This window comes from Triticum dicoccoides, chromosome 5B (genome assembly GCF_002162155.2).
Source record: "Triticum dicoccoides isolate Atlit2015 ecotype Zavitan chromosome 5B, WEW_v2.0, whole genome shotgun sequence".
Classification (NCBI taxonomy): domain Eukaryota; kingdom Viridiplantae; phylum Streptophyta; class Magnoliopsida; order Poales; family Poaceae; genus Triticum; species Triticum dicoccoides.
In genome coordinates, this window is record NC_041389.1 from 454173175 (window position 1) to 454195096 (window position 21922).

General features: G+C 44.0%; 1 protein-coding gene across 1 annotated transcript; it reads left to right on the forward strand.

Moving 5' to 3' along the window:
• Positions 1-14071: 14071 nt before the first annotated feature.
• LOC119310617 (protein LTV1 homolog) lies at positions 14072-16839 on the forward strand. Its single transcript, XM_037586301.1, has 4 exons — positions 14072-14528; positions 14595-14939; positions 15559-16167; positions 16708-16839. The coding sequence occupies exons 1-4, from the start codon at positions 14160-14162 to the stop codon at positions 16837-16839; spliced, it is 1455 nt and encodes a 484-aa protein (XP_037442198.1). The 5' UTR covers positions 14072-14159.
• The last annotated feature ends 5083 nt before the right edge of the window (positions 16840-21922 follow it).

Below are 21922 nucleotides of genomic sequence, written 5' to 3' on the forward strand. Positions count from 1 at the left end.
GAAGTGAGGTAGGATGCGGAGGAAGGCCTCACACATGACAATAAATGTCGATATGTTGAGGGTAGAGTTGGGGGCCAGATCGTGGAAGTCCAGCCCGTAATAGAACATTAGTCCACGGACGAACGGGTGGAGAGGGAATCCCAGCCCGCGGACAAAGTGTGAGAGGAACACCACCCTCTCCTGGGGCTCCGGGGTGGGGACGATCTGTCCCTTGGCCGGAAGTTGGTGAGCGATTTCCAGGGCCAAGTACCCGGCCTCCCGGAGCTTCATGATGTCCTTCTCCTTGACGGAGGAGGTCATCCACTTGCCTCCTGCTCCGGATCCGGACATGATTGGAGTTGTTTTGGGCGGAGAAGGTGAGAGCTTGGGCGCTGGAGCTCGAGAATGGATGGGCAGAGGAAGGAGAAGGCATCGGTGAAAAAGGGTGATCCTTATCCTTTGTAAAGGCAGTAAAAGTCATGCGCCTCCCCACTCGCCTTAAAATTTGCCTATTCCCCAAAGGTCGTGCAGATGTCACGGTTGGGTTACCCATGCCCGTATTGATGAGAATCATGTGATAAGGGGACACGATCTCTGCTTTGACAAGACGTGCCAATAAAACCGCACCTTGAAATATGGAGCGGCAGGTTAAAAAATGGTTCGAATAATAACCAGGTGGTGACATGATGTCACGTTGTAAAAAGTTGTCAGCGGATTGGACTTGTGGAATATTATACTCTCTACGATGGTGTGTGGAATTTGTTTTGTAGAGCCGGACACGATTCTTGTGTTCGAAATCTACTTAGTATTCGGAGAAGGAACCCGCCTTGCAATGCCGAAGACAATCTGCACGCCAGACTCATCGTCATTGAAGCCTGGTTCAGGGGCTACTGAGGGACTCCTGGATTAAGGGGTCCTCGGACAGCCGGACTGTATACATGGGCCGAACTGTTGGGCTATGAAGATACAAGATAGAAGACTTCTTCCCGTGTCTGGATGGGACTCTCCTTTGCGTGGAAGGCAAGCTTGGCGATTCGGATATGTAGATTCCTTTATCTGTAACCAAATTTGTGTACCCCTAGCCCCCTCCGATGTCTATATAAACCAGAGGGTTTAGTCCGTAGAGGGAACAACAATCATAATCTCATAGGCTAGGGTTATAGGGTTTAGCCATTACGATCTCGTGGTAGATCAACTCTTGTAATACTCATATTCATCAAGATCAATCAAGCAGGAAGTAGGGTATTACCTCCATAGAGAGGGCCCGAACCTGGGTAAACATCGTGCCCCTGTCTCCTATTACCATCAACCTTAGACACACAGTTCGGGACCCCCTACCCGAGATCCGCCGGTTTTGACACCGACACCCGCCGAATGGAGCGCGGGGGGGAGTGGATGTAGGGGATGTTGCGGCCGCCGAATGGAGCGCAGGAGTAGCACACGAAGCAGTAGATGGTGCTCCTCCATAAGTCTCTATCTCTACTCTTATCTCAATCTCTACTGCTCTTCTTTGTTTTTTATAACAAATCGAATAGTACTGCACCGTCCGCTGCATGCCCGGCTGAACACGCCTCCTCACCTTCATCATCACCAACTAAGTCTTTTATAGGAGTAGGAGTAGAGAAAAAACCGAGTTCGTGATGATGGTGTGTTGTGCAATGCACATGCATCTTGCTAATTTTTTTGCATATAATTCCAAACACCACGTAGACACGGTCTTTGACCATTTTACAACTATGTTAGTATCACTGTTAGTGGTCAGCCGGTGCAAGTTATAGCCCCGGGTGTTTTAACCTTTTTTTAGTAATGATATCTGTCGATTGTTCGGCACGAGCTCAATCCTCGCGAATCCCACATAACCTTCAGATTTCCATCCGACGGTGGCCTGTTTTTAAGCTATAGTATTTGACAAAACCGCCACCCTTACACACGTACTGTAACTGCATCACGGGCGTTTGCAACTACCATGTCTCCCAGCGAACATTTGCTCGGGATTGGAGTTAGCACCGATGGCGGTTCGTAGTCGTTCCACGCTCGGGCATTGAAGTTTGTAACTATTTAAGATTAGAATATATTCCTCCTCCGGTGCTAGTAGTAGAGCACAGTCCTACTCCACTACTACTCTACTCAAGCAAGTTAGGGCATAGTAGTAGGTACTGTAGGGAGTACCAGTACTGTGATCACTCAAGCAAGTTGTCTGACTTTGATATGACCCTACGCTGCTAGTATGTGTCTCGTAAGTCAAGCGGCATGCTGTAGTCATCATCACATGTCCACTTCCCGCAACACATATTTGCTTCTCCATCTTTGTCCGCACATAATCTCGTCCAATCTTCCATCCCCGCTAAGGCGCCTCCCCCCTCATCCGAAACCCAAGCACTAATAATGGCAGAACCGAGCAGCGGCCACCGAAAGAGTGGCTAGAATTCGCTCCCCACAGAGGTAATCAAGCTCATTATTTCGCGTGTGGACAATCTCAGTACCATGCCACTCACTGCGTGCTCATTGGGGCTGTACCGTTTACTCAAAGCCCTCAGGCCGGAGCTTTTTAAGCCAGCTCCTTGCTTGATGATGCCGCCTGATCTTCAGAAACAGCATGTCACACAGCATAACGATCGTAAGGTGGCGAGCATCAACCCCCTTGACTGCGATCCGATCCCTGTCACCCTCAACTACATTAACAGTATGTACTGGGTCGGCATGAACACGTCTTGGATGGTGCTCGTCGACGGTCGCGACAGCTGGATGCTCGTGGAGGTCTACACCCGGCGATCGATCCCCCTTCCTTCGATTAACACTACACTGCTTTGGCACCGCGGCCCAGAATACTTGGAATCTTACAGTAGCCAACATGATACCAAGTTTGATTTGCTTAAGGTTGTTATCTGCCAAGTGCCCACAAGATCTGCGAATTATAAAGACTTTAGGCTAATTGCATTCTTCAACCGTGGTCTCGCCTATCTTACAGGTCACTGCGGTAAGTGGATAAATCTGCACGTCCATCGCAGGATCATACATCCTCCATGGTTCTCTGATGCCATTGAACACAAGGGCTTCATTTATGTCGTTGACTCCTTCTATGGCTGGACGTATTGCTGGCCTATTCCAGTCATCGCTACAAACGACTGTTACAGCAGTATGTTACTTTCCTATGATATCATGATGGCTTGCTTATATTACTGTTAACATTTACTGAAAAAATATTCATGCTCATAACATGCTGTTCTTAAGATTGACTACATTAAGAGCCCTTTTTTATTTGACTCCAACTTGATATGATGTTGTAGGCCGCCTGGTGTCCCTACCCTTCCTAATCCCAGAACCTTCCAAAGAAAAGCGGCATGGCGGTTGCAGGTGGTTCCTGGCTTGATCAGACGATTGATGATCGTTCGCACGTATTGGACGTGTTGTTTCGCAGAATACAATCACAGTCACTGCAAGGTCTTTGAGCAGGATCCCAGCTTCTCTGGGCCTTCAGGAATTTTTGACTGGAGGCTGGTAAGTAGCCTTGGTACACGCTCTTTGTTTGTCGGACTGAATTATCTGATTAACCAGGAGATAACCGACGGCAAGGATCATGATGGCAGCACGGTTTCGTTCATCAGGCAAAATTGTGTGTACATAGCGTACTATGCGTCTCTGCATGCACCATACCCTGATATGTGCCACCACGCTCTGCAGCCCAAAGTAGGAGAGAGGGTCGCAAGTATCAGACTTTGTACTGCTGGCTGGAGTTTCCCCCGTCAGGCACCCATCTGGTTCAAGCCGTCAGCCAATCTCCACAGCTTAACAAATAGTAATGTCTAACTGAGCTAGTTAGTTAGATGCGTACACTTGGTGTAGTAGGATCTTTATTTAGTTTGATGCATACACTTATTCTTTTTTGGTAGCCCTTTTGTAATGATGGCTGATGTTTGGTTTGGAAGAGAGAGTTGCGTCTTTACTCTTCTGGCCTGCTTACTGCTTTTGTTGCACCCCAGCCCTGGTTGCTGGTGCTGCTGTTTTCAATGTACAATCAGTAGTATATTTTGTCTATTGGTTGAATAAATGTGTTGTTAGAACGACAAACACAATGTTTTGGAAGTCGTTGCATGGTTCGATCCTTTAGTGCCCCGTACTGTATGTAGTGCATACTATTTTTCGTATGGAACACATTTTCCACTTGTTGATAACATGCAGCCCACTGATGAAGGCCCAATAGAGGAGCCCATAATTAACTGGAAGGGAGGCTCTCACATGAATCCGGCCCAGGTACATACTCATGGTCCCCTAAACATAAATAAGTAAATAAATAAAGCTAAATGCTCATGCACCAGTTCTTTAAATTCACAATTTAACATGAGGATATTATTTCCTATGATAGTGTCGTTACATTCAGTCGATATTATTCTTAGGCAAAGATAGCGACCAGTCTTCTTTCTCCCAGCATTTTCTTCTAGCAACCAGTGGACCCATGCAAATCGTAGTCACTTCTATTTTTCAATAAGAATGTCAACCCAGCCCAGCACATTGGCGACAACACTTTATCCTCCGCCTTGGTGCACTCGCCGCGGCACCGCCGTCTGGCCCTGTCAACATAGTTTTTTCGAAACGGTCCCTGTCAACATAGTGAATCGGGAGAGGACTGTAGTTGTGAGTATGACAGTACGGACCCACCAGGTCCACTCCCGAACACAAGTAAGCGCCTCTTTTACTACTCAGATGCACCCCTCGTTTTTTTACTCTAATCCACCCTGCTGATATCTAGGACCCACATCATTTTCAATGTATAGTCAATTAACGATAGAATTGCACAACTTTTTTTGAGTAGTAATTCGGAGGAGCAGGCTATAAACTGGGTTGTGCGATCTCTGTGGCCCGTCTAACAACATGACCAGCCCAGCAGTTTTTTCTTTGGGAAAATAGGTAGCCCAGTATTTCCCTTTGAAGAATACCCAAGCTAGGCCTATTTGTTTTCTTCGACTTACTGGGTTGCAAATCTTTCAAGACGAGGAGGGATGCATTCCGGCCTGGCCAAAGGGTATGGTCAGTGTCTGTTAAAAGTAATATCAAAGGGGTTGAAAATTCCAAAAAAATTATAACAAATGGGATATTAGTTTCTTTTTTTGTTTTTGTTCTTCACTAATATTTTATACTCCCTCCGTCCCAAAATTCTTGTCCTAGAATAGTTTAGATACGGATGTATCTAATACCAAAACATGACTTGATACATCCGTATTTAGACAAATCTAAGATAAGAATTTTGGGACCGAGGGAGTATTTCATTGGATTTGACATGACATAGTACTAATTTATTTTTAAATTTGTTTTAGTATGGCTACTAATTTTTGGATTAAGAATATTTTGTTCCCAACAAAAATTTGCGAATTTTCAAAATTTCGCACATATTTAGTTAATTTTTTTAACCCTAGTACTGACCAGAAAATGGGCAGCAATTCTAAAAATGGAAAACGGGCTGCAATAAATTCCATATGAATTAGAAAATGAGTAAAAATAATAAAAATAATAGCAAATGGGCTGTACATGCCACATATTTCGAGGTTGACTTGTTTACGCAAGGCTTTGTCAGTCAACACACGATTCTAGCAGCAGTGACTATTGGATGTCCATCCAACGGCCGACGTGCTTCTTCAATCTCTAATCTTCCTGCTCCAGCCGCCTAAACTAGCGCCAGCGGGACTGCCTGCTCCCTCCTCTTGTGGCCCGCTGTGATGCCGCACAGGCTTCACCGGCCCACCCTACTCCCTCCGGTGGCCTGGCCGCACGCAATCAACTGCCTTCTTATTACGCGAAAAAATGATTCCTCCCACTGACATCTGGGGTGCACCAGTTGGGAGGCTGACCTGTGGGCCTACTAAGTTGACGCGTACGCAGGGCTTGTCAACTTAGTCAACAAACGATTCTAGCAACAGTAACCGTTGTATTTGAATCGAACGGTCCTGCTACTTCTTCAATCGCTGCTCCTCTTGCACCAGCCGCACAAACCAGCGCCGGTGAGACCGCCTGCTCCTGCCTCCAGTGGCCGGTTGTGCTGCCGTTGAGGCCTCACCGCCCCCTACTACTCCCACCGCTAGCGAGGCCCTGCGGTGACGGCAGCCTCACACCGCAGTCGAACCAGTGAACACTCGTAATCCTCTTCGCGTGGGCATCCACTGTCGCGTCTTCCCTGGCTCCGCGTCTTCCCCAGCTCTGCATCGTCCCCTTCCTAGGCCTCGCTGTCGTCCACCGCCCTTGTGCTCTCGACGCGGCGTGGTCAACATGGTCAAGGAACGACTTCCATCAAACATGGATTATACGTGGAGAGGCTGACAGCTGGGTCCACGGCTGCACATAAGGAAATGCCTCCTTATTATGCGCAAAATAATGATTCCTCCAGCTGACATCTGGGACCCATCGGAAGGGCCTCTGTATTTCGCAAAAAAAACGTTCCCCCCGCTAACAGGTCGGACCCACCAGCTATATCTTTGCACGCAAGGAAGTGCCTCCTTATTACGCATAAAAAAATGAATACTCCCACTGCTAGCTAGGACACAGCATAGTGGGATGCTGACTTGTGGGCCTACTAAGTTGACAGGGACGGAGGGCTTTGTCAACTTAGTCAATATGAACGATTCTAGCTCCAGTGACCATACGATGTCCATCCAACGGCCGTAGTGCTTCTTCAACCTCTAGTCTTCTTGCTCCAGCCGCCCAAAGCAGCGCCGGTCGTGCCGCCTGCTCCTGCTTCCCGTGGCCGGCTGTGCTGCCACGGAGGCCTCACCGCCCCTACTACTCCCACCGCTGGACAGGCCATCCCTCCACTCACCCACACCCCCTATTATTCTGCGGCGACGACAGCCTCACACCAAAACCGAACTAGTGAACCCTCGTACTCCTCTCCGTGTGGGCATCTATTGCCGCGTCTTCCTTGGCTCCGCGTCGTCCCCTTCCTAGGCCTCGCCGTCGTCCACCTCCCTGGTGCTCTCGGCACGGCATGGTCAACATGGTCAAGGAACGACTTACATCGGATGTGGACTGTACGTGGAGAGGCTGACAGCTAGGTCCATGGCCGCAGCAAGGAAGTGCCTCCTTATTACGCGGAAAATAATGATTCCTCCACCTGACAGTAGGGACCCACCGGAGGGGCCACCATATTTCGTGAAAAAACATTCCCCCTTGACTGTTAGGACCTACCAGCTACATCTTCGCATGCAAGGAAGTGCGTCCATATTACGGGAAAAAATGATTCGCCCCCTGACTGCTGGGACCCACCAACTACATATTCACACGCAAGGAAGTGCCTGATAGTCGGGACCCACTTGGTCGAAGCATACATAGTGTTCTCATTCTGGTCGCGAACGTGTACGTACATACTGGTCGATGTAGAGGCGCGCACGTGTCGTAGTAGAGGCTCGCACGTAGCATGTGCACGTACGTACAACGGCCAGTGTGCAAGAAAGAAAATACGGCCACATACGTACATACGGGCGGGGTCTCGAATGCCTACTCGCGCATACGTACGGCCAGGGCTCATGTACATGGCTGGATCGGAACAGAGAAACAGCACCGTCGTCGTGTTCATGGGGAGCCAACCGGCTGGGTCGGAACGGAATGTGTCATCGTCTTTATCGGGAGGGCTTGGATGGAACAGCCGAGGGAAACAAGGCATGGCGTACCGTAGAACGGAGGAAACGGCCTTGTGTTCGACCGGCCACGGTCGAAACGGGATCCTGTTCATCGAGAGGGGTCTGGCGTACCGCAAAACGGAGGAAACGGACTTTTGTTGGACCTCCTAAGGTCAAAACAGGGTCCCGTTGATCGGGAGGGGTGTGACGTACCGCTAAACGGAGGAAACAAACTTGTGTTGAAGCGCTACGGTCGAAATGGTGGTCCTGTTCATCGGGAGGGGTGTGGCTACTGCAAAACGGGACTCCATGGGATACTGTTCATCTCCGCCATCGACCTCCTCCAGCCTCCACGGGCTACTGTTCATCCACCATCGACCTCCTCCAGCCTCCACCTGTGACTGTTCATCCACAGGCCCCTATTCATCCAGCCTCCACCGCGCGCTACTCCACCGGCTACTGTTCAACCAGTCCTCTCCACGGGCTCCTGTTCAACCACCCCTCCACGGGCTACTGTTCATCTAGCCCTCCACCATCTACTGTTCAACCAGCCCTCCACGAGGTCGTCCTGTTCATCCAGCCCTCCATGGGGTCCTGTTCATCCAGCCCCAACCGGCTCGATCTATCGGGGTCCTGTTCATCCAGCGGCAACACCACGGGGAACTGTTCGTCCAAACCCCCCCAGCAACACTCACTGTTCATCCAACCCCCCAGCAACGCTCACAGTTCATCTAGAGGCAGCATCGATCGGCTTCAGTTAGCAGCAGTAGTGAAGGAATCGCTCGATCGCTCGGGTTCAGTAACGCGTAGCCTGGAGTGCAATCGCCCGTGTTCAGTTAGGCGACGCCTCGCTCGGGTTTAGTTAGAGCCCAACGCTCCGCACACACGCGCGTACGTGTACGATAGAAACGCGCATCGCTCGGCCCCTAACCACCCACCGTAACCGGGAACTCCCTGATATTTTCCTCACCCTCGCTTCTACCACGGTTTTTTCCGTCATGGACGGGCCAAAGAATGTCATGCAGCTGCGTCTCCGGCCCGCCTAGGACGAAAAGCCCATTTTCTTTCATGATTTTTTGTCATAGAAGTAGGAGCCCACCACATCTATGATGATACCGGGTTTTGTCACAATTATCGTCATAGAAGTGTCATAAGTATGACAGAAAAAATTTCGTTCGGCCCAAAATGTCACGGATGTGTCTTTTTTTGTAGTGCTTTTGGTTATCTTTGCTCATGTTGTCCGCTCCAGCGATCTAGACCAGTGCTCCCTCGCTTCCTGACACCATCAATTATGCGATCTATGATGACGCCAGTCAATGGCAATGGTTAGCCGACGACAAGCGGATGAGGATGGCCCCGGTTGAGGTAGTCAACAAGGGTGGCGTGGTCAACAAATTGTACATGAGGTGAGGAAGAACATGAGGTGAATTGGTTGAGAAGAAAAGGGGATTGGGAAGAGCATGAGCAAGAGGAAGAGATACGATCAAGTTTTTTAGAACACCCTCAAGCTTTCTTGCATAATGTCACTAGGGATACAAGCTATAAGGGGGTGACGTAAGCCACAATTGCTACCCACACCCACAAGCTTTATTGCATTATGTTTCTTGGAAATTCATGTTGCATGTATAGCAAACAAAACATCATAGAAGTATAACATCTCATCTTTTCTATAATCATGTTACATATAGATGAGCTACCTACAATGTTAATAAAACTTTCTCATTGTGGTGAACAAAACGAGATGATAAATTTCTGGTCCAACTTATATATACCCCACATATCCCAGTAGCTCATCTCAAAGCAAATTCCACTCCTACCATTTGTTCTATAAGAGCACTCCACCTCATTGTGTTGATTTCAAAGGGCAATCCACTCGAACTATCCGTCAACCCTTCGAGATCCAGTCCCGTTTCTGCTTTCCACTCCAAACCTTCTCTGAATCCATAGCCAAATCTTAAGAGTTTAAGTGTTGAGAAGATTATCATTTGAAGCGCAAGAGGAAGGGATTGATTGTCAAGCAGCCTCGTCTTGCTACTTTTGGAGCGTGTGCGCCTCCTACATCGGCTAAGTGTGCTTGGAAGTCTTCAAGTTTCTGAAGAAGCCAAGAAGTTTGTATGGGCTTGAAGGTCGCCTACTTCGTGAAACCTACCCGGTTGGTCCTTCGTGGACGTCAGTCATGGCGGAATAGGTTGGTTGCTCCTAAGTGGACCCTTTGTGGGTGAGTGCCCTTTGTGGACTGCTCCTTTGTGGAATATCACAACCGGAATCCTTTTTGATTCTAGATCCTTCATCGATTAAAGCCTCATCAAGGTGGATGAAAGATTGCCCCAACTATCCGAACCATGGGAAAAATCTTCACCAAGCCTATTTATGTTTGTGATCTTCTCAACTCTACTCCTTTATCTTTCCACTTGCATGTTTTACATTCCGCTGCCTATTACTATAGATATAAATGTGTCATGTGCTCTATTGATTGCTCAAAAACCTTAAAGTCTGCGAAGAAATTAAAATTTGGAAAAAGAGTCCATTCTTGAGCTCAGTAGTCCATTCACCCCTCCCCTATAGACATACTTATCCATCCTACATATATTTTCTAAGATTTTCCCATGGATGAGTTCATGTTCGTGCAAATACTTATGTTGTGTTAGCTTGTACTAGATGGTGACATGGTGGTACCAGAGCCGGGGAATACTTCTAGGCTTTTAGCACTAAATGTCAGCTTCCTTTTCTAGTTTCAGCTAATAGTAGATCATGCTATTGCTTCAACGTTACTTTGTTTCTTAATAGAAGTTTCAACATTTTTGACTAGCTACAATCTCTTTTTGGAGACAGTCTTATCTAGGTCTCCCTAAATAGGCTTTTGGTTATATGTTGTTACACAACAATTAGTTCCTTGGTCAAATTATTCTGCTAGGCTTTAACACTACATCAGTTCGATCAACACATGCTTTTGGTTATATGATGTTACCCAAGAATTATTCTGCCAGGCTTTAACACTAACTGACAGGAGTACCTTCTTGTAATAAAGCCCCTACAATTAGTTCCCTGATCAAATTATGATGTCGTTATGTTTACCTCTAGGTAATCCGTAATCTGTACGCTACATTTGCTGATCAAACTGATGTAGTGGAAATGATTGTAGCATTGTCTCGGAGTTTTGAATCATTATGCAAGACATATGTTTGTTATACATTTTTGTATCAGTAGCATCCTTGTTTCTTTTTTCAGCTTTCAGAGAATACATAAATTTAACTACTATTGTTTGTCATCTCTTTATGTGTGATTGTAGCATCTTTGATTTTCTATTTAACTTCCTAAAAATGTATAAATTTACATCTCCTCTATTTGAAAGTACTCTTCTAGTGCAGTGTCATTGAAGTGCATTTTAGTTTTTTTATGTGCAATAACAAATTAGTTACTCTCACAACTAGATTAAATTATACCGATATACCATGCTTGCACTTTATGATCCACATTCGGCACCTTATGTGCAAAATAACAACTCATAAGGTGTCAAATCTAGATCAGGAAGTGCAAGCATACACACACCAGCATAATTTAATCTAGTTGCGAGAGTAACTAATATGTTATTCCACATAAAAGACCCCGAAGGGCACTTTAGTGGCACTATACTAGAAGATTACTACCGGATAGAAGAGTTGTAAAATGTATGCATTCATGAAGCTAAAATAGAAAAGCAAAGATACTACAGACAAATAAAGGGATAACAAACATCATTGGTTAAATTTATGTCATCCCTGAAAGCTGAATAGAAAGCAAAGATGCTACATATACAAAAAAGGGATAACAAAGCTATGTCTTGTTTGATTCAAAACTCTGAGACAACGCTACAACCATTTTCACTACATCAACTTTATCAACAAATGTAGTGTCTAGATTACAGATTACCCGCAAGTAAACATAACGACATCACAAATTGACGAGGGAACTAATTGTAGGGGCCTTGTTCCAAGATAGTACAGTTGGCAGTTAGTGCAAAAGCCTAACAGAATAACTGCATTGTAACATCATGTAACCAAAATCATTTGTTGATCGAACTAATATAGAGAACTAACTTGACCAGGGAACTAATTGCAATGTAATATATCATATGACTAGAGCACATTTAAGGAAACCCAGACAAGACTATCGCCAAAAACAAACTATAGTTTGCCCAAAATGTTGAAACTTCCCGTTAAGAAACAAGATAATGTTGAAGCAACACCATGATCTACTGTTAGTTGAAACTAGAGAAGCATGCTGACAGTTAATGCTAAAGCCTAGAAGTATTGCCTTGCCCTAGTACCACCATGTCACCATCTAGCACAAGCTAACGCAAACAGGAGTATTTGCAGAAACATGAAGTCATCCATGGAAATTCTGATAAAATACCCCATGCGGATCACCATTGTATAATATATAAAAGTGTGAACAGATGCGTGATCATAGTGTTCGCATTTAAAGTTCAAAATAACCACAGAGATCATCTTATTCACAAAGAATACTATCATGTTGAATAGCTAGCCTAAACAAAAATGGTAATCTCACCCTTACCTCCTTCCTGTAAAGTGTAATCTCGCGCAAAAATTATTCACAGAGGTGTGTATAGAAGGAGAGAAGGGAGGTGTACCTGCGCATGGAGGAAGATGGCTTGGTGGCTAATCTCACGCACGACGGTGATGCAGGCTCCCTTCGAAGACGCCCAACACCAGAGGTGTGAAGAGAAGGGCGAACCGGGTTGCAGAGAAGGACGGGGCTGACGTGGTGCATCGCGGAGCAGAGGAGGATGGTCCATGGCAGGTGCAGAGGAGGACATGCGCCATGACGAGTGATCCCAAGGTGAGATCGAGGCAAGGAACCCATGGCTAGCAAGATCCAAGAGGAAGACGCCATGGAGTAGCCCCACATGATGCTCCCGTTGAGCTCGTGCTGCCGACGACGAATCGACGACTCGATGTGTTGATGCCCCCGTACAGATCAGGGACATGCATGGTGATGGCTGGGCAGTGGGACGCTAGAGGAGGAGGCTAGAGGGGAGGTCGAGACGGCTGGATCCTGGAGGTGGAGGGGCAGCGAAGGCGACTTCTCGCCTCGATCTGGATCGGATCAAGGGAAAAGAGAGAGTCGGGTGTGAGATTTTTTGGGGATGGATCAGAGAGAGCTCGGTGGGTGGCGTTTGGTGTGAGAGAAAGAAACAGGTGGGTGGAGTTTTATTTGGTGGGGTGCGGTTTGGGTGGGGTCCATTCCCTGTACGCCTGCACAAACTAATGTGACAATTTTTCTGATTCTCTCCCTATTTCTCTCACATGCATTGATCATGAGACATCCAATGTGTGGTATAATATGTATATGCGATTTCTTTTCATCATTTTGGTTTGCATTGGTAAAAATAATCCTATTTTCAATTGGCTACCATCGGACTATTACACTATTTTCTAACACAAGGTCTTATTGAACTTTTCAATGCAATCCCAACCCATGTTTCTTCTCTATCCCGATATAAAGTGCATTTAATATTCATATATGCAGAGTATTTGCTAGAGAAAATGCTTGCTATACTCTTGCCATCCCTTGCATAAAAGGAAATGACATGTTATCAATTGAGGTGACCATAAAGTAGTTGGTGAATGGGGTTCAGACCACGTAGAAATTTTAAAAGAACTGATGGAGATGAAAACAAGTGAACACAAACTAAACTGGCAACTCAAAATCCCCTCCAAATTCATGCAGGGCTAGCTACTTGGCTCCTCGGGCCCTCCCCACTCGAGCAATTCTCACCATTCGATCTTATTTTGGATTCATCTGGCTGTGTCGCTGATGAACTTTTAATTACCTTTGCATATATTATTCCTAACTGCCATTGAAGACCACCAATTGAAGGCCAACGATTCAGTGAGATGGATGTCCCTCAATCGTCGGATAAAACTCCATTATCTTGTCACAAGCATATCTACCCATTGAAAATATGTAAAAAATCACTTCTCAAAACACAATAGACTAGTGGGAGCAGAGACGAGCGATAGAGTTACAAACTGATCAAGGAAAGGTTTAAATTTGAAATTGTCCACTACAAAAAAAACCCGCAGCTTCACCTTCTTCTTCCTCTCATTCTCCCAATTCCATCTGTATAACCAATTAAAGAAAAGCGCTCACACGGGCTCTCTCAGGCGCGGTGGCACCCGCCGCGTCTTTCCCCGCTAATATAGGAAAGGAAGGCACCGCCGTCGGACCTGCCCATCCGCTCTCCCATATACACACAAAGGCTCGTTGATGCAATCGTAGCATGTTTGTCTCGATCTTGATAGTCCAATTTCATCAAATTCGTTCAACTTATACTTCGAGCCCACACAGTTTGGTTTTTTGTTTTGTTTTTTCACTTTACATTATAACTAAAAGTGATATGTCAAAATTTAGAGTGGCATAGAGAAAATGGGCAAAACCTAGAGGGGTGACGACAAAATTTCTCCCCCCAAATTTCCTACTCGTCCGTTTCACGCTCCCACGGTCTCACTCTCACCTCCAAACCCAAATCCCCAAACCCTAACCACAGCACCTACCTCCTCCGCCGCCGCCGCCATGGCAGGAGCAGGAGTCGGCGGCCGCAAGGCTCGCAACTTTGCGACCTTTCGCCTATTCCCCCGCGACGGTGCCGCCGACCCCAACGACCGCGTCTTCGTCCGCGTCGACAACAACGCCTACACCATCCCCGGCTTCGGCGACGACGAAGACCCTTCCCTCTCGCCCACCGCCGCCGCCGACCAATTCCCTTCCTCCACCTCTGGGCCCCTCCCCGACCACGTCCGCCAGCAGATCCTTGAGCTCGGCCTCCCCGACGATGGCTACAACTACCTTCTCCATCTCCGCGAGCTGCGGCCCTCCGCTGTGGCCTCCTCCTTCGTACCCAGCCATACCGCCCGCCCAGAGCAACTTCCCCTGGACGTGAAGGTTGGTTATTCTCAAAAGCCCATCCAAGTCTGCCATTTGAGTGTCTAATGTTGGTTCTGTGTGCAGGCCTATGATGCAAGCAAGGTGCGGGTTGCTTCTGGCAAGGTCGAGGAAGAGTTGGACGAGGGGAGGACCATGTGTAAGGTGGCCGCAAAGACGGCACCGGTGAGGCGAGTTGAGAAGGCCGTCGACCCTGACGTTGCAAGGTTGCTCGATGAGAGCGAGGATGAGGGTTTGGAGGAGGATTTCGTCATAATGGCAAACCAAGCCGAAGGGGATGATATGGAGGATGAAAGTGAGGAAGAGGGGGGTGGTGTGTTCAGTGATGTGGAAAATGATGAGGAGTTCGAGGATGAAGAGGGTGAGCCCAAGCCGAGGGTGCCACGGCTGCTGGATGAACAATTTGATCTGGTGAGCTTCTTTCATTTGATAATTCTGCCAGTTTGCTTTGCAATATGGTGTGGAAAAACTGTTATCTTGTTCTTTAAAGTTTATGATTGATTGATTGCTAGCTTGTTTCTGAAAAGAAGATCACTAAGTTTTAGTAAATTTAACTGATACTATAACTTGCTTACAGTCAATGATGACTCTGCAGCTTTAGTATGTTACTGTCAGCGTTGAATACTTCCCTTTTGTTGCAACTGTACCCCCCTGCTGTTATGGAGAATTAAGTACAATATGATATGGAAATATCCGTTTTATATGGTATAACAGTCTTTGCTTGCGAGTTTGTCATTTGTCTTTAACCATTCAGTAGATTCAAAGTGTTCTCCATATAGAAGATTTGGTAGGACTGTGTTAGGCACTGTCCTGTTGTAGAGTAGGACTATGTGAAAAGTTAAATCGTTGGCCGTGTAACTATTCAAGTGAACATATAGGATGGAGTATCTTGTATTGCATGTATCATTAGCCCCCTGCTGTTTCTGAAATTAAAGCTGGAAATATTGTTCTATGCTTTGAACCTTCACCTTTTTATTTTATTTATAAAAAGCTATACTTCAGATCTTGACTTTCCTCGACCAATTTGCAGCTTGCTTTGGAAGAATATGGAGCTAGTGATGATGATGATGGAGCTGTTAGAGATGGGGAACATGAACTCCCGTCTGAGGTTATAGATGAACTGAAGTTGTTCCACAATCAAAATGTATGCGTTGATGAAGAATATAGAACACCAGCAGATTTTGTTCGTGGAAAACTTGACTCAACCACCGCCGAGGAGGTGGATGAATCTGCTAATGTGATCCAGAAGTGTGCTGAATATGCTGAAAGGTATTTAAATGAAACTGCAGAAGATGAAGAGGTCTTGCTTGTTTCGGAAAGCAGTGATGAATCTGAAGTTTGGGACTGTGAGACCATTGTTTCCACATACTCTAACTTGGACAATCACCCTGGCAAAATTCAAACTCCAGGAAATCCTAGAAATCGTCTTCCCAAAGTTTTTCCTGGGGAAACAGCTACAACGAAAGATATCATCAAGCTTCATGGTAAAGAGAAACTTCCTGTAGATTACCTGCCACAGAGGAAAAGAAAAGTTGAAAAGGAGAAGAAAGCAAAGCCCACAGAAGCTTCAGATGCTGAATATTATTTTGAAAAGGTTGTAGTTCAGAAGGAAACAAAAGATGAAAAGAAAGCTAGAAAGGTAAACATATATTTGGTTTTAGGTTCCTTGAGATGATATGATCATGTGTTCATTTGTGATGCAAAAATGGGAGAACATGTTAGTATCGTTGACTTGATGCTTAAAAATTGACCGGCTACACGTGATAAACTTATGTCGGTTTAGGGGAGATTTAATTTGTTAGTCTCTGAAATTAAACCTGGACTGTTAATTGTTTTACGACATATTTGTTCTGTTCATAGCTTTACCAAATCATGGTAATTCCAAATACACATCCGATGTAATCTGTCATCACAAAACCTATACACTGATGGACTACTTGTTTGTCAAGCATTACCAAATTCCAATCTTAGTAGGGACTGTCATGTTTCTTGCTTGTAATTCTGAACTGCACTGCATACCGATCCATAATATGGGTCAGTTGGCGGTGCTTTCATGATTGGTTGTTAATGAATCTGTAAAACCATATGTATATATAAACCATTTATCTTCTGCAACTGATTGAGATAGCATTTGCTTATTAATTTTGACAACCTTATCCAATGTGCCTTGTTTTTCTAGTCCGCGGTAAAAGAAGAGAAGAGAGAAGCCCGGAAAGCAAAGAAAGAGCTCAAAGAACTGTATAAATTTGAAACACAGAAGGCTCAGAAAGTTGCTGCTGTTACAGGACCATCTTCCATACGGCTAATGTAAGTGGCCATACTGATTCTCATGTTACATTGTATGAATTGGATAAGTTTATTGGTAATTGTCACAATGCATTACATCGAGAAAAAAGGAGTACTCTTTGATCGACATGTATGTAGATATGGAATTAACTATCATTCCTGTCCACTTAAATGTAGATGTAAATAGGTATCTCTATCCATATGACTTAAGTGACATATCTGTTGATACCTTCATATTAACTGGGATATCCATGTTTTGAAAAAAAATGAGTACTCTTTGATCGACATGTTTTGAAAAAATTCGGATAAGACGGATAACGATTCAAGATATAGATGTTTGATAAAATAGTAACCTGGATATCCATCTTCCTAACATTTAATCTCCAACCAGTTAATAAAATTCTTCCGAAACAAATGAGTTGAAACTCTGTGGAGCTTGCATAATCTTTTAGCATTTTAAGTTAAATTCTGAAGGTCTCAAGAAAGATAAAATCGAGAATATCCTAATATTATTACTATTATTTCCTCTAGTTATTTATTCTTCAGAAACTATCTGAACATAATTTGTAGTATTAACTCTGAAGCTTTGCATGGAAGTATTTGAACCAAGAAATATTTGTTGCTTGGCCCAAAATGATTAGTATGATTCAACCACGCCATGATTTGCACTTGATTTTCCTGGCACTAAGTTGATAAAATATTCTGTGCATGCTAAAATGTCTTTTCACCGTTGCAGATAATTGTCCTGTGTCATATGTAACGTGTTTCCTACATCTGCTGAACTGTTGAAGCCTTGAAGACAGTAGTCCAGAGCAAGATAGGCATGTCATATGTAACTGCTGGTACCTGAGACATTTCATGCCTTGCTTAAGGTTGTCCCATTCTCTGGACTGGAGGCAGTGAATGATTCTGCTTGGCATTACCTTTTTACTGCTGAATGTATGAGTTTTGTGTTACCTTAATGAGCACACCAAGTGAATCAAATGGGCGAATAGTTTTGTATGCCTACGCAGAAATTCGCAGGATCCAAATACCTCCCGAAATCCTCTCTCCAAAACAGAGATTACAAAGATTTATCAATTCCAGGTGTTCGAACCAAAGCAAAGTGCTCTTTCCGGTTGATGATAGTGCTATTTCTTTCTAGGTTTTGCAGTAATATCAGTATACGAGATTGTTTATGAGAGCGGCAATATGACAATCGAGCAGACGTGGTCCTGGTATTTTGTCGTTCGGGATCTGTGACAGTGGTTAGTTGGGTAAAATACCGGGCTGCAGCAATAGTAGCATACAGTCATATCGTATGTCAGATTGCCATGTGGCCTCGTGACATTTCTCATCGGTAGAGCATCTCTACCAGATTCCTCAACAGTAAAAGTATATCTGTGGCAAATTGTTTTCTGTTTTTGTTTTAAGGGATTAAACCCCATCTACCTAATCCTCTATGCCTTTAGTTTCTTAAAATTATAGCTTTGTCTTTATACTGTTGTCCTTCCTCAGGTTGGGCGTTCAGGTTTACCAGAAAACTCCTATGGGTAATTTGGGTTACAAAAAATGATACTTGAAATTTCACCAAATTTTTTGTACCAGACAAATAAGGCACCTGAAAAATCGGGTTAGAGGAAGAAGAACGAGGACCATGTCCAGATGGAGCCGTCGTCTCTTCGTTGAGCTTATCCTCTCGTTACCTAGTTTGCGACGTGACTTTCCACCTCCAATGGAAAGCTTTGGCCGCCTACCTCCGTAAATCATGACCCTCTGGATATTAGTGTTCATTGTGTTGAAATCTTTAAAGCAAGATCAATCTTGGACACATTTGAAAAAGTTTTGAAATTCACAATTCAGACTTATAATGGAACATCTCTGAAACTATAATGAAACTTCTATTAAAATAATTTATCATGTTTGTCTTGTTTCATGTTAATGTGCGCATGGTTAGTATAAAAGAGGTTTCTTAAAGTTTCATTTTGTCTTTCGTTGGCATCAGATATATTTAGAACTAGAGAATACCCCGCGCGTTGCTGCGGGAATCGATTGCAATATATCCCAGTGATTTGATTGTATGAAGCTTCCATCGTTGAATTAATTATATAGGGACTAAAGCTAAAGATAAATATTATATATTGTACTTGATTATTGTGTAGTCAGAAAATATTTTGAAAAGAAGTGGCATAACGTAATGGAAAACTTTTTTTCATGCATGTTGAGTGGACCTTTGATGAGGTGGCATGTGCGGTGAGGTGAAAGGTGTGCATGAGATTAACTAATAATGAAAACCTTTTTCTCATGCATATAGTGGTGGCCTTTAATGAGGTGGTATGTGTGCATGTTGACATAAATAAGATAGTGAGGAAATTATTGTAAAAAATAGATATGTATTAGACAAATGAAATATAAATATTTTGAATATACTTGTTAACCAAATCATCTCTCAAGCTAAATAAATCCATTTCGTTAGATTGAAAAATGCACGGCTGTCTAGAAAAATACAAAAGATGGTTAGTAAAAGAAATCTAAAAAAATTGCACAAAGCCAAACTTAAGGTGTAGGAAGAATTTCAATAGCAATTGGAGAATAACAATCTGTAATGATAATTACAGGACGGCATGTTCTTACTGCTATAGATAAGGTAATTAGCATTTGTGAGCACGACCACCAAATTGTCATTGTAGATAACAAATACAAAATCATACAAAAAATATTGAATATAGAGGTTAGAAAAATAAATAATGAGTGGTCACTACTCATGCTTATCCATTGGAGTTACGACAACTTTCGAACAGGTTTTATCTTGTTTCACAATACAGCTTTTAGGTCCATCCAAGACTAATAAGAATGGACGAAAAAAATTATGTTGACATTCCTTCAAATGTTCGGACCTATACTTGTCAACATTCTCTGTTTCACATATATGCTAAAGTAACTCACGACATTATCATATATGATTGGAAGACAACAACAAACTTTAGGAAAAAGTAACCTGCAAACATCAAGATATTTTGATTATTCAGAAATACATTCAGCACACACCGATATTTTCAAATAGTAGATGAACAACAAAGAATATTATGGGCGTCATACCATCAAAAGATCTTTGCGTATTTTTGTAAGGTAATTTCTTCAGATGTCTTTTTTAGCGATGCACGATGATACAATCTCTGAAAAAATGATACAACCCTACTAACAAATCAGATTAGTAGCAAATCTCCAATGAATTTACAATTCAAAACAGAGCAAAGTTGATAATTGAACTTTTAAGGAAACACTAAATAATTAGTCTGGGGAATCAACCTGCACAGAAGGATATACACGCACGCAAAGATTTGACAATTCAATACCCAAACATTACATGAACGGCATAATGTACTCTTACTCATGGCTTCAGGAGCAGTCACTTAGGTACTCCCTCCGTTCGGAATTACTTGTCGCAGAAATGAGTGTATCTAGACGTATTTTAGTTCTAGATACATTCATTTCCAAGACAAGTAATTCCGAACGGAGGGAGTAGTCAATTACTTGTGGGGAGTTGCAGCGTGAGTGCATGAGTTTCTTCCACTGCTCGTGGCGCCAATGGATCGTATCAATCTAACCACACATGTATCAGGTCCAGCCGGCCGCAGATGGACTGGCCATGGGGAACAGAGAACGATGATGATGAGCGGACAGTTGTCGAACACAGTCAGGTAGGAAAAGGAAGGCGACACCGCATGGCGGTGGTTGCGTGACAGAGGCAGTCGTCTCCTATCGACGACCAACTGGTCCTAGAAGCCTCCACACTCCGCCTCCTCCTTGAGATTTACCAGCAGGCGACAAGCATGGATCGTCGGGACTCAAAATTCGCCGTCTCCGGCATGGTAAGGGCGAAACCTGATTACCTAAGATTGATGTGCTGTGGACGGAAGCTTAAAGAGAAGAATAAGTCTATGAAGATGGAAACTTAAAGGATGGAATCGCTCCATTTGTTACGTACTCGTGCAATTACGCGGGGAAGATGAATAGGATCTTGGAAATGAATGGGCAGGGGAGTTAACTGGGAGATGGGTGGGGGAGTTAATTGGGGAGGATTGGGTCGTATCAGCTACTCCTCCTTGTCATGCTGGGGGCAGCGGCAGAAAACATGAGGTGGCACGGTGATAACGTGGATACCCTGCATGTTGAGATAAATCCTATAATGGGGATGAATCTCTTAGGTATACATGATGTGTTCCATCATGTTTCATAGAGTTTCACACATGTATAAAGTTCTATCATGTTTTGGCTGTATCTCTTTGAAATCTATTTAATACTAGCTGAAAACGCAATGGCACACACATGAACACCGGAGTGAAAACTAGTAAAGAATATTTTGGAAAATCATAAAACATAATTAAACCAAATCATATGTATGTTTAATTAAAAAATTATAGCTCAATGAAGATCCGAATGAAATGGTTGATTTTTTAAATGAAGTTACAAACTACAATGGTGAAAATGTAAGAAGTCACAATCAAAACTGCGAAAATATTTTTGAAACCAAGATTAAATGTGTGTAAGGTAACAAAACCGAGATTTGAATGAGAAAATATATATCTTTTGAGACTAACTGAAAGTTAAATAAAACTGAAATCAAATAATATGAGTAGTATTATGCAAAATCTAGACAAGGATGAAGTTGGTACCCTAAATAGAGTCACATGGGTGGGTCTAGAGCTAGAAACAATATGGGGAATATACACAACAATGTGTCAACAGGTGTCAATCCCTGGTTGGCTAAGAGAACTCCGGTGAAACCAGCGATGCAAGAAAAGCATTTTGCTCAACCATGATTTCAGTGCTCTTAGGGGACACAAATCTTTCCCCAACCCCAACCCAATGGCCATCATATTCCTCATGTGTTCGCTCTAAACCATTCCAATAGTTGCAACAAATCCAAAAAGATACAGGAAAGGCACCACACAAACTAAGTCTTGTGGCGAGACCGACTCCGCACCGTGGATTTAGTTTGGACAAAACCAGTGGTTGGTGACCTTGATGCAAGGGCATAAACCGAAGTCCGGTGTGCACGAACCATGATGCAAGGGCATAAACTGAAGTCAGATATATCAACCATGATTTTAGTGCTCGGACACAAG

What these genes read in the sequence shown, in the direction of transcription:
- LOC119310617 (XM_037586301.1), top strand. Translation starts at nt 14,160, where the DNA reads ATGGCAGGAGCAGGAGTCGGCGGCCGCAAGGCTCGCAACTTTGCGACC. An exon ending in AACTTCCCCTGGACGTGAAG is followed by an intron (nt 14,529 to 14,594) that starts GTTGGTTATTCT and finishes TTCTGTGTGCAG; the next exon opens with GCCTATGATGCAAGCAAGGT. An exon ending in ATGAAAAGAAAGCTAGAAAG is followed by an intron (nt 16,168 to 16,707) that starts GTAAACATATAT and finishes TTGTTTTTCTAG; the next exon opens with TCCGCGGTAAAAGAAGAGAA.